We start from the raw sequence: 13008 nt of genomic DNA, 5'->3' as shown, positions 1-13008 counted from the left end.
TTTGTGGATCAGGAGTGTTTTTATGTCAGTTTTATGCCCATCTTCAACCTATTTTAGACAAAGAATTAATGGGCATAGAACAGACACAAAAACACTCCTGATCCACAAACCGGTCAGTCACCACTTGAATGGAGTGGGCCATTCTGTTAATGACCTGAAAGTTTGCGTCTTACTGAAGAGGAATTTTCACAACACTTTGGAAAGAGAGGCTTCTGAACTCTCTTTTATATTCAAATCCGACACATTAACTCTCTGATTTGCTCACCTTGATACTGTTTTTCTGATTTGTCTGCCTTGATTACTATTTGTGGTTGTCTGTGCCTTAAATATTGAGTCTGTTCTGGTATAGCTATGGTCTGAAGAAGTGGGTCTGTCCCACGAAAGCCCATCACCTAATAAGTTATTTTTTTAGTTTTTAAAGTGCTACGGGACTGCTTTTTTGTTTTGACATTATTTATCAGTTATGTTGTTTAATAGGAAAAAATTGTTACTTAAATTAGATGAAATATTATTTATTGCTCTTGAGGACAGGATCCTAGCATCTGTTAGCTCAGTCTATCTTGGTTTGCAGTGATAACATACATGAAAAAAATCTGGCAATTTAATCAGTTGAGATTTTGTTCTGAATTAAAGGGTGCTGGTAGGTAATTTAGATCCAAATTACTGGCTTGTGAAAAATATTTCCATGACTTTTTTCATACAATTAACAAAAAAACTAATAAAAGTATTATTTTTAAAAGATAGAATTGAACTTTTCCTTGAATTGTTTGCAACCCATACATTGTAGCACTGTGCAAATGTATGAGAGCCAGAAAGTGAAACTGACTAGTCCAGTGTCCTAACTCAGATTGAAAGAAAGGTGAAACCTTTAATGGAATAGTTACACCGAGGTATATATAAATAATCTTAAAATTATATTATCTACTTTAGCGATTTATAGTAATGACCAACTGTGACAGCTTATCCAGACCTTCCCCAGTGGTCTATCTGTGATGACCTTATGGAGTATTCACTCTAAGACTAGGGGGGCCAGTGTAGTTATAGAGACAGTGCACACATGTTAATGTGGTGGGTCTGTTTATTTATTTAGAGTTTCATTAAAATTCATGGGGTCTTTTCCCCCTCATATTTCTACCATAAAAGCGTGAGTAGGTGGTTGCACGTAGCTAGATAAAAAGGAAGGGAGGGTTACTTGTGGATAGTAAAACAGGGTGGCCACATCTGCATGAGCAAGACCTTTCAAAATAATTTTCAAAAGAAAGGCCTCTTGAAATATCCCACAGATCATCTACACACATTGCGTTCTTTTGAAATTCCTTTTGAAACAATGTGGCCCACCTTTCGAAATCGCTCTTCCGTTCCCATTGCAGGAAGCATGCCCTTTTAAAACTCTTTTTAAAGGAAACACATGTAGACGCTCCACAAGCTGCTCTTTCAAAAGAGCAGTCCTTCATGGTTCTAGCCAGCTGGAACATAGAGACATGCCTGCGAGCACAAGTGGGGCTCTGTGGTCTCTGCATCCAGCTGCATTTAAAGACACAGGGATCCAGAAATCCCGTGGCAGGAAGCTGAGCCTTCCCTGCAGCCACCTGAGGCACCTGAACCCCTCATGGCCAGCAGCCAGGAGCCCTGTTCCTTCCAAGCAATCTGAGGGCACCCAGGAGCCCACCCAGGGCCCCCAAAAGCCCCATCGTGGACCAAGGCTGAGCTGAAGAACCTCTGCAGACTGTGGGGGACGAGGAGGTCCTCCTCCACACAGCTGGCTGTTGCCAAAATGTTGCGGCATTCATCTACTTCTCAACTGACCTGACTTCCTGGGGGCACCCCAGACACACACCGGACCAAGCATGGTCCAAAGTAAAAGAATTGCAGAAGGGCTACTGATGCACCCAGGATGTAGCCAGCCGCTCGGGGGCAGCACCCGCCAATGCCCCTACTTTGAGGAGCTGAACTGCCTCCTCAGGGTTAAGGAGGCAGCCCCACCAGTTGTTTTGCTGGAGACCACTGGAACAGAGCCAGAGCCCAAGATGGAGCCGGAGGACCTGCCAGGACCCTCAGATGCTAGTATCCCCCAGCAGAAGGAGCAGGATGCTGAGCCAGCAAGCAATGAGGAGGGCTCCAGTGATAGGACACTCATCACCATCCCCTCTGGGTCAGCTAGCCAGTCCCCCTTCACCTGGGCCTCCCCTGAGTTCCTGGAGGGACTGCAAAGTAGGTACCGGGCATTCCAGATGCCCCATCCTTGTGCACCAGGCAGCAGCCAGCTGCTCATATCCAGGACAGGCCTCTGCAGCCCACTCCTGCACGAACAGCTTGTGCTTGTGCTTTCTATCCACAGTATTGTGGAGAGCACAGCACGCCCCCACCATGGCAGGCACATTGCGGAGGCTGACCGCCAGCTGTGTCGAGAGGCAGTAAAAGCACCTCTTCAGGCATCCAAACACGCCTGCTCCACTGTGTTGCAGGCCTGGTTCAGCTGAGCATTAAAAAGGTCCTGGGTTGGGTCTGTGTCCCCTGCATAGGGCCACGTGAGCTACAGGTACAGGGAGTAGCAGCATGATGCAGGGAGTATAGTCATGTCTCCTATCGCTAGCTCCAGTGAGGGCATGTAGGTCCTCTGCTTCATCCTGTGCCTGCGCCAGGAATTTCGAAACAGCTGGACGTCATGGGCCCAGCCCAACCAGCCCACACAGATGTCAATGAACCATCCTTTGGCATCTATGAGGGCCTGGAGCACCACAGAGTAGTAACCCTTGCAGCTGATAAAATCACGCATGCTGTGATCTGGGGCCCAGATGGCGATCTGGGGCCCAGATGGCAATATGGGTCCCATCCAGCAGCCTGAAACAGCTGGGGAAGCCCAGCTCCATGAGAGTGATGTTGAGGTTCCCACTGCACAGTCCAGCAAAGGATGGTGTTTATCGCCCTGACAACCTGTATGGGGTGGAGGGCAAACACACCTGTGAATGCATGGCTGGGTGCTCCACACCCCACCCCTCCCCGCCCCCTCAGTCCCCTTGAGGGTCCCCCATGCCCAGTCCTCTCCAGGGCCCCTCTTGCCCAGGAGCCCCCTTCCCCCTCTCCATGGTGGGTGTGTGACCCGAGCATGGCTTACCTCCATGAGGACTGTCCTGACAGTGGCTTCGCCCAACCCAAACTGGTGGCTGAGTGACTGGTGGCGGTCTGGGGTGGCCAGCTTCCAGGTGACAATGGCTACCCTCTTCTGCAGAGGTAGCACAGGCCACATCCAGGTGTCCTGGTGCTGGAGGGCTGGGATGAGCCAATGACATAGCTCCAGAAATGTCCATGTGGTCATCCTCCCACTCCCCCAGCACGAGCTGTTCCCACCACTCGGTGCTGGTGAGATAGCCCTACAGGTGCCTGATCACCCAGGGGTAGGGGGGCGGGTATGCGTGTTGCCTCACAGAGGCAGCCTGCAGGAGAGCAACTAGCCTCCCCACAGCCACTGGAGAATGAGCACAAGCCATGCGGCCAGCACACTGACCACGGCCTCGAGGACCTCCCCATCTAAGGAGCTGCTGGGGATCCACAGGGGTCTCTGCAGTGGCTCCTCTGCGTGCTCGAGGTCTGCAGTGCTGTGTGTTGCAAAGCAACCTTCAGTGTGTGCAAGATGAGGGTGCTTGGGAGGGGCCCTTTAAGGGAGCTGCTGGCTGTGGCCCTGGGAAGGGCTTGTCAACCAGGCAACCCCATCTGCAGTGTTTCCTGGCCCATTCTTTTCAAAAGAGCACCTGCAGCTGTGTGGACTCTTTCAAAAGGCCAGTCTAGTCTTCGGAAACAGCAGTTCATGATCTCGATCTGCTTTGTGTGTAGATACGTGCTTCTGAATGGTGATCTTTCGGAAGATGCCTTTCAAAATTACTCTGGAGCGTAGATATAGGCTGTTATGCTATGAGGAGAGGCTAAAGGATTTGGGCTTACTCAGTTTGCAGAAGAGGAGCATGAAAGGTGATTTGATAGCAGCCTTCAATCTCCTGACGTGGGGTTCTAAAGAAGATGGAGAGAGGCTGTGTTCAGTAGTGACAGATGGCAGAACAAGGAGCAGTGGTCTCAAGTTACAGAACGGGAGGTCTAAGTTAGATATTAGGAAAAACTATTTGACTAAGAGGATAGTAAAATGCTGGAATGCATTACCTAGAAAGGTGGGGGAATCTCCATCCCTCTTTAGAGGCTTTAAATCCCACCTTGACAAAAGTTTGGCTTGGATAATTTAGTTAGGGTTGGTCCTGCTCTGGGCAGGGGACCGGACTCTATGACCTCCTGAGGTCTCTTCCAGCCCTCGGATGCAAAACTCTGATAACATAATTATTTGTTAATATTTGAAACCATCTGTGAGACATTGTGTGACTTGATTTGTTTTAAATTTCAGGGGTGGAGGAGAGTTAGGCCTGAGCTGGCACAGAGATGGATGTATGTATAATAAACACAAAGGGCTGCATGATCTTAAGGCTTGTATAATGCTCTTGCATGAATTAGGATTTTCTCAACCAAAGTACACAGCACTGACAGGTAGCAGTGCAGGAGGAATTCTTGCCGGAGCTCTGTGCAATGCTGATCCTGACCTCATCAGAGCCCTGGTTTTACAGGTGAGATGAGTTAGCTTTCTAAGAGAATAGGAAGTTAAACTGTGTTGTTTATTGACTAATTCTGAAATTAAAAGAGAAATAATTTCTTGCTCGGTGACTGATTGTTCAAGGGTGGGGGTAATGTAGTCATTTCATTATATGTGGGATCAGAGATGCATTTTGACCCTGAAGAGTTGAGGCTATGGAAGACCACAGAAAAGAGTTGTCACATTGAAGGTGAGAGGAGATGGAAGCGTGGCTAAGGATTTCAGTGGAGATGGACTCAAGGGGTATTGTGTACACATTACCACTGTATGCACCACAAAATAATTATAGGGAAAACCTTTTTCTGATGCTAACCCAGGAAAGAAGCTCACATAAAAAAGAGTCTTTCCATTAACTTTGGGTCAGACCATAAATATGGGCCTTCACAAATATTTAACAGTTTCTAGTAGAGTGGATTGGGTTTTATGTTCGAAGTCCACTGTCAGCATTCCCTGTAAGGTGAATGCTTGGCCAGCCACACATGAAAAATTTGGGTGCCACCCACCTGATTAGCAGAATGCCTACAGCTGGCATTATGTCTGTCTAGTGGTAGAGGCTATCCCCACATGCTTTGGTGTGCATAACAAAATGTATTCCAGTAGGTTCAGAAAAGGGCAACTAAAATGAATAGAGGTTTGGAACGGGTCCCTTAGGAAGAGAGATTAAAGAAACTAGGACTTTCTAGCTTTGAAAAGAGGAGACTAAGGGAGGGGATATGATAGAGGTCTATACAATTGTGAGTGGTGTGGACAAAAGTAACAAGGAAAAATTATTGACTTGTTCCCATAATATAAGAATTAGAGGACATCAGATGAAATTAATGGGTAGCAGGTTTAAATCAGACAAAAGGGAATTCTTCGTCACACATTACAGAGTCACAATGTCGAACTCCTTGCCAGGGGAGGCTATCAAGGCTAGGACTATCACAGGGTTTATAAAAGAGCTAAAGTTAGGTCCGTTAATGACTAGTAGTTCAGATGGTTAAGGAATGGTGTGCCTAGCCTCTGTTTGTGAGAAGCTGGAGATGGATGGCAGGAGAGAAATTGTCATCTCTTTGATTCACTCCCTCTGGGCACCTGGCATTGGCTGCTGTGGGCATATAGGATACTGATCTAGATGGAACTTTGGTCTGTCCCAGTATGGCCATTCTTACGTTTATGGATGGAAAAAATTAGAGGGTACACTGTTCATTGTCCACTCCTTAAACTGTATCTTAAATCTTTTTTTTGTTGTTGTTTTAGGCCCCTTTCCTAGATGTTCTCAATACTATGTTGGACACCAATCTCCCACTGACTATTGAAGAACAGGAAGAATGGGGAAATCCATTAACCAATGAAAAGTATATGGAATATATTAAAAGTTATTGTCCTTATCATAATATTAAGCCACAGGTACTAAGGAGTAATGAAACCATTCTGCCTTTTTCTTTATTCTGTGTGCACTATACACTGTATTAAGAAATAAACATTTAATTATGAAAACACAGATTTTCTTAACTTATTCTTTAGGGCTTTGGAAACATAGGTCTTATTAAAACAGTCCAAGTTTTTGCACTTTGTGTTCTTAAAATTTAAATCCTGATTGAACATCTTTGGCTAGTTATTTCAGGAATGATATGCAATGCTGTGTCGTGTGCAAGGTCATAAATGGCTATTGACATTGATTAAACATCTGCATTAGACCATTAATAAATCTCAAAAACTATTTGTTCCTGACATACTATAAAGTATTAGATTATTCCCATTACACCACAACATGGAAAATATTTCTTCCCTTGTAAGGATTTTAAACAATTTTGCTGCCAGACTAGGGCATTGTTGCTGTGGAACAGGAATTATGTCAATAAACACATGGTACAAATAAGTGTTTCCATTTCTGAATGGCTGATTCATTTTCTCTGAACTGTGACTGCTTACTAATGCAGTATAACATGCCTAATGATCATCTTCTGGATATGTGAACTCTCACTACTTTGAATACGTTGCAAAGTTACTAATGTCTCCTTTTTTATCAGTAAATTAAGACCACAGCTAGAAATAAGTGTAATTGTAACAAAGATTTTTTTATTTTTAAGATAAGTGACAATTTCCTTTTGATCACTCCTACAGGGTAAGGGCAGTCCGAAGGGTAGTGTAGCAGAGGGCCTTTGTTGGGAGGGGAAAAGAACGAGCAGAGTGCTTTGGTTATCACTTCATGACAGCAAAGCCTGGCAGTTTTCAGACTAAACCAATTATCAGGTTAAAATTACAGGGATGATAATAAAGGGCTTTATAAAAAGAAACAGGTTACAATGTTAAATGTATAGATGGCATCTTTTCTCCATTGTCAAATGTAGCAAACCTTCAAATATTACAGAAGTGTAGGGATTCAAAAAGTGGACCTTTTCTGGTTATTCATAATTTAGGAAATGCAAATGTTTTATTTTCCTCATGTCTTTTAGGTTTACCCTTCTATTTTCATCACAGCATATGAAAATGATCAACGAATACCACTGACTGGATTATTAAGATATGTTCATAAACTGAGAAAGGCCGTAAGGGATCCCTCTAGAAGCATACATAAGAAAGGTAATGTGGAACTACCATATATATACATTGTTAAATAAAAGTCATATTCTAGTTATCAACCATAAAATGTGCAAGACTGGAAAGGACCTCTCAGTGCACCATCTAGTTCTGCACTGAATCAGGTGCTACACTATTCCTACCAGGAATGTTCTTAAAAACCCTCTAATGACAGAGATTCTGCAGCCTCCCTAGATAATTTGTTGCAGTGTGCATGTGTGTACTCTATAAAGCACAATACACCTAAAGGTTGGAAATAATTCAGGATGCCTACAACCTCGAGTAATACTCTACCCATATTTACTGTATGGGTTAAACTGCCCACTGGTAATGATAGATGTAGTTAAATCTTACAACAGGCACTCCCTAGGATCTTAGAAGGTGTACTCAGCAGTTCGTGTCCAAAAAGTTAAGTAATAATCCAATTAATCTGTCATTCTATTGCTGTGAATTTTAAAGTCCTTTATTTTTCAGAGTCTGCACAAACCTATTTCCTGTTCATTCTGAAGATGTACTCATGCTTCTTCCAGAGATACAATGCCATGACTGTTAAGACACAGAAGCTGTGTATTACTGAAGTAATCACCAGCCAAGACCTTTTCTCTGTAACAGATGCTAAAATCATTTTAGTACAACAGAATCCAACTAATCTGTGCTAACGAGGGGAAGAGCCCCTCCTTCACAGTTTTAGCTCTTGAATTAGCATTCCCCTCATCTGGGAGTCTAGCTGGAGGGAATATAAATCAGGATGGCATCTGCTACTGCCCTGATCAAAACGAAAAAAATCCATCTTCCTGAAAAGAATCAGGGACAGTGGTGTATACACACTTCCTGGCATATGTGGACATCAGGAACCATTTAATGCTAATAGTTCCTACACTAATCCATAACATGTGGTTCAAAGTCATACAATTCCCATCCCCTCCCCACTTTCTTTTTTCAAATTTTTTGCTTGTGGGCATGGAACTACACAAACAACTTGTCCACAATAGAGGTAATGGCATCCATCTCTGCACAAAATGCACAGCTCCACATTTCTTTAACAGCGATGGACATTAAATCTTTTTGTTTCAGGAAACCTGATACCTAATATCATTTTAAATGTTCAGGCAGGAGGCAGTCATTGTGCTCCATTGTGGGAGGATTCATTAAATGAGGTACAATTCTTCTATTCTACGCTTTTATAGCTGGGACAAGACATTTCTATAATGGCATGTATATGAACATTGGAGCTAACAAATGAGAGCCACAGGTTGACTTGGATAGGCCTGGAAGTTAAGATTCTCAGCTGTGTTCTTGGTTCACTGTGTTTATGGTTCACACTACAGCAATCTGTCTGCAGAAGTTGATGTCGGAAGAGATGTTCTGACAAAAGTTGTCGACAGATTGTGTCTACACATAAAAGTAGCTTGAGCTTTTGATCTGCTGTCAACAAAATGCATTTTGTGTGTAGATGCTGAGTTTTGACAACAAAACTTGCTAGTGTGATCATAACCTGTGTATGACCATAGATAAGTCACTTAACCTCATTGTGCCTCAGTTTACCCATGTTTTAAATGGGGTTAATTAATTACAGTACTGATTATGAGTGGTCTGAACTTTGTAAAGTGCTTTAATGCCTTTGGATGAACAGCTCTAAGTAGTGTAGAGTATTGGCACAGTAATAGTGAATGTTTTACACCAAAGATTAAAATGTTGTGATTAAACCATTCTCTTGCTCTCATCAGCATTCTTGGTTGTAAAAATAACCAATGTACTTCTGCAACTTTAAATTTGGCAAGTTTGGTTTATAGTGAGTCTTCAATTTATCCTTCTGAAATTCTAGATTTAAACTTTCTGCAGGTAGCGTTCTGGTTTAAGCAAAATAAATCTGAAAGTAAACCATTACTGCTGTCCTGTACTCAAACACATTTTTTGGTTGGGAAGCTTTTTCAGCTCCCAATGCCTGCTTTTTTTTTTAAATGAAAATTGAGCAAGAAAATCTTCATTTACACCTCCAGTTAGATTGCGGCAGTGTGCTATTTAGTGGCACCACTGGCTGTCATGGTTAATGATGTAGCAGGGGGTCAGAAAAAGGGTGGAAGGCATTTGACAGAAATCCAAAGATTTTTTTTGAATGAGAGGTCTGGTTTTTTTTAACTAAATTTTCCATTGTTTTAGGTTGCGTGCCACCTTGCTTTTCTGTACAAAGAATTTGGACTTGAGAAAGAATAACGAAGTGATTTATGTAACAGGCGCAATTATTTCAGGATTTAGACGTCTGAAAAAGCCATATCACCTAACTGTAAATTAAAAAGTGAGTAAAAAGCCCTCGTTCTCCAAAGGAGTCAGCTGTAACAGATCCCTTGATGTGGATTGCTGCATCCAATGCATAACAAGACCAGGGGTTCCTAAAGGTATAGTTGTGTGTGCTACTGGCTTATATATGCATACCAAGTGGCATGGACAGCAAGGGGTCATATTGCCTTATCTGGGTCTTAGTGCTCAGCCTTTTCCCAACTGTATTCTGACCGTTCCTGCAGGCTCCCTTAGCAGGCTGTTGAGTCTTCCTCCAGATGGGTTGCAATAACTTAAAAGCGAAACTCATGCATCTGATGAAGCGGATCTTTGCCCATGAAAGCTTATGCTCTAAAATATCTGTTAGTCTGTATCTTCAAGAACAACAAGAAGTCCCATGGCACCTTATAGGCTAACACAGCTACCTCTCTGCTCCTTAAAAGTGAAAAGCCTTCCTGTCTGCCAGACCTGTTAGCACACACTGAACCTGTGAAAGAGCCATTATCTGACAATGACATCACTTCACAGGGCACTTGCCAACCCAGAGATATAGACTGTCACTTTCTGAATTTTTTGACAAACATAGTTGTACACATCACTGTGATAAGCCCACAGGACCTTAGTTTAAAATTTGCTTTAAATATTGTTTGTTCCTGAAGATTATAAAATTACTTCTCTAAACAATCCTTGCATAGATTTTTTTTAATGCACAATGAGTATTCAGCTTTAGCCTAAAATGATGGGCTCTTCAGACTTAGTTTTTTACATAAATTCTTCATGAGATCACCCTTATCTAAAATACACATTTTAATTACTATTACTTCTAAAGTGTTCCTGTCCATCTGTGCCATAATCTTTCTCCCTTCACCCCCTGTTGAAGAGAGCCCCTAAAGGGACAATATTCCTCTTCTTCTGGATAGCTGGATGAATGTTTCCCTTTCCTTACTTCTATTTGATGAACTAGTTTAAGAGAACCATCCACCAAAATCAGTACCTTAATATGATATAAAATCCTTGATTATGCCTAAAATCGTTGAAAACAAAAAAGCAGTCCAGTAGCACTTTAAAGACTAACAACATAATTTATTGGGTGATGAGCTTTCATAGGACAGACCCACTTCTTCAGATCATAGCCATACCTGAACAGACTCAATATTTTAGGCACTGAACAAAAAATTTGTCAAGGTTGACAAATCAGGAAAATATTATCAAGGTGAGCAAATCAGAGCAGAGGGGCAGGAGGGAGGGGTGGGGGGAGGTCAAAAATTAGATAATGCCAAGTATGCAAAAGAGCCCCTATAATGAGCTAGAAAATTCCCATCCTGGTTCAAACCACGTGGTAATGTGTCGATTTTGAATATAAAAGAGTTCAGCAGCCTCTCTTTCCAAACTGTTGTGAAAATTCCTCTTCAGTAGAATGCAGACTTTCAGGTCATGAACAGAATGTCCCACTCCATTAAAGTGCTGGCTGACAGGTTTGTGAATCAGGAGTGTTTTTATGCCTGTTTTATGCCAATTAATTCTTTGTCTAAGAGTTTGAAGTCTGTCCAATATACAAAGCATCTGGACATTGTTGGCACGTGATGGCATCTATGATGTTAGTTGAGGAACATGAGAATGTGCCCATGATTCCTGGAACTTTTCTTTGCAACAAGGCCCGTTGCCAACTTTGTCCACATATCTATTCTGGAGATACCATCACTGGACCTAACCAGGTTATTCACAGAATCATGGGCACATTCTCTTTGGGAAAGCTCACAAAAGCTCATCACCCAGTAAATTATTTTGTTAGTCTTTAAAGTGCTACTGGAGTGCTTTCTTGTTTTGTTAGTATATAGACTAGCACAGCTGTCTCTGTTACTATTCATCTTTGGAAACATTTTAAATATATGGTGAAATTTTATAAATATGTCTATAGTTATGGCAATCACACAAAATAAATTTTGTTCCTTTTTTAAAAAGTAATGAACTCTGCTACAAATATACTAAAGTGCTTTGACTAATTTAAAATACTGTTTCAATGCATTAAGTGTTTACTAATCTGAAATTACTACTTTATAAAAGCTTAAGAGTCCATTTAAAATATATCAGCTTAGAAATACTGATAAAGAAAATTTAAAACAGAGAAGAGCTGCATCCTATGTTCCACTATATGTAATGCAGTATTCAGCAACCCAGCTGTCTTGCCCTTACTACAGAGGTTTTGCAAAGAAGTGTCTGACAAATACAGGATATATGAAAAAAAGTGACTTTTTTATTCCCAAATTTAGTGCTTTTAAGTGAGTACCTTGTTCAAGTCCAGTCTTGACAATCAGGCCATGCAGTGGGAAACATACTCCATTTTCTTTAGAAAGAAATTTTATAAGAGGTTTTGTTTCTTCCCAAATGCCATTTGCTACATTTGGCTTTGGGGATATTGCTGAAAGGGGGGTGAGCAATGAGGAGAAAAAGCAGATGGAGACAATGGGGAGGGAGTGGCGCCTGGAGGAACAAGGAGGGAGTATGGGCGTTGCCACAAGCTGGGGAGGTTGCCTCCAGAAGCAGCAACCTCCTCCACCAGCCATGCCAGGTGATAAATTCCTCCCCTGCTGAATTGAGAACTAGTGTGTCTGGCATCTAGTAAATTGTTACTTGTGCAAACAAAAAATACGAATGAATGCAAACATGTACCTAAAAAATTAGAGTCGTGTAGATCCATTACAAATCCAATTTTAAGAGAAGAATGACGACTCAGGCTAAAATTTTATCACAGTTATTTTAGTATGTCACAGACAAACAAAAATTCAAAGAGTTTGAGACCTTACTGAAAATAATGGGAAGGGCAGGGGAGGTTAGGTAGATGGAGAAATAGAGTCCCATGGGGAGAGCGGACTGACAGGCCTCCCTGGTTCCTGGGGGGAGGAGGGTTTCAGCCATCGGGGGCACACTCCTCACACAGACCTGGGCACAGCTGCCTGATGCTGCGGGCTGGGGCTGCAGAGTCCTTGTTCCAGCCAGCCCCATTGCAAAGTAGGGGCACACAATCCCTCCTCCTGAACCCCTGGAATCCACGATTGCTGTGACCTCCATGATTAGTCATTATTACATGTTCAGCAAGTAAATTGCTCTTCCAGCTGATACAAGACACTTGTTACATATTTGTCCTAATTTTCTCTTTGCTCTAAATGAACTGTTTTAAAACTGACCTGACAACTAATTTGCTTCTGACTATTTCAGACAATTCAGTGCCCATTACACAAACTTGCACAAGTACTGTTGACTGTAAACTGACACCGGAGTTGGGCTTCGGTTGTGGCAGTCAGCTGAAGCCCACAACAGGGGCCATGCACAGATACAACATTCAAGTAGGAAATTCTAAAAGCTTTACACTTAGGCAGAGCCCCAGAAGCATATGGCTGTTATTTGACTGTTGCAAAAATGTTTATCTGGAATGGACCAGCCCCAGGTATGATTTTACCTAGGAGGATCCTGATCCTTTCTGGTGCCTGTTCATACCCCCCTGTAGAAGTCTAAGCCTCCGAGATTAGATTCAGGTTGTC

The 13008-nt window shown here is 42.5% G+C and overlaps 1 protein-coding gene across 4 annotated transcripts in view; it reads left to right on the top strand.

The window, feature by feature from the left end:
• Positions 1-12960, top strand: part of PREPL (prolyl endopeptidase like) — a 36518-nt gene extending 23558 nt beyond the window's left edge. For all 4 annotated transcript variants that reach the window (XM_074989630.1, XM_074989629.1, XM_074989626.1 and 1 more), the window contains 5 exons: positions 4388-4604; positions 5870-6019; positions 7069-7195; positions 8267-8349; positions 9353-12960. In XM_074989630.1, the coding sequence (XP_074845731.1) occupies positions 4388-4604; positions 5870-6019; positions 7069-7195; positions 8267-8349; positions 9353-9406 (631 nt within the window). In that variant the 3' untranslated portion in view covers positions 9407-12960. The remainder of the gene's footprint in view (positions 1-4387; positions 4605-5869; positions 6020-7068; positions 7196-8266; positions 8350-9352) is intronic.
• The last annotated feature ends 48 nt before the right edge of the window (positions 12961-13008 follow it).

The sequence above is a fragment of the Carettochelys insculpta genome, chromosome 3, assembly GCF_033958435.1.
Source record: "Carettochelys insculpta isolate YL-2023 chromosome 3, ASM3395843v1, whole genome shotgun sequence".
In the NCBI taxonomy this organism is placed as follows: Eukaryota; Metazoa; Chordata; order Testudines; family Carettochelyidae; genus Carettochelys; species Carettochelys insculpta.
This window is presented reverse-complemented; position numbering and strand designations above follow the sequence as displayed.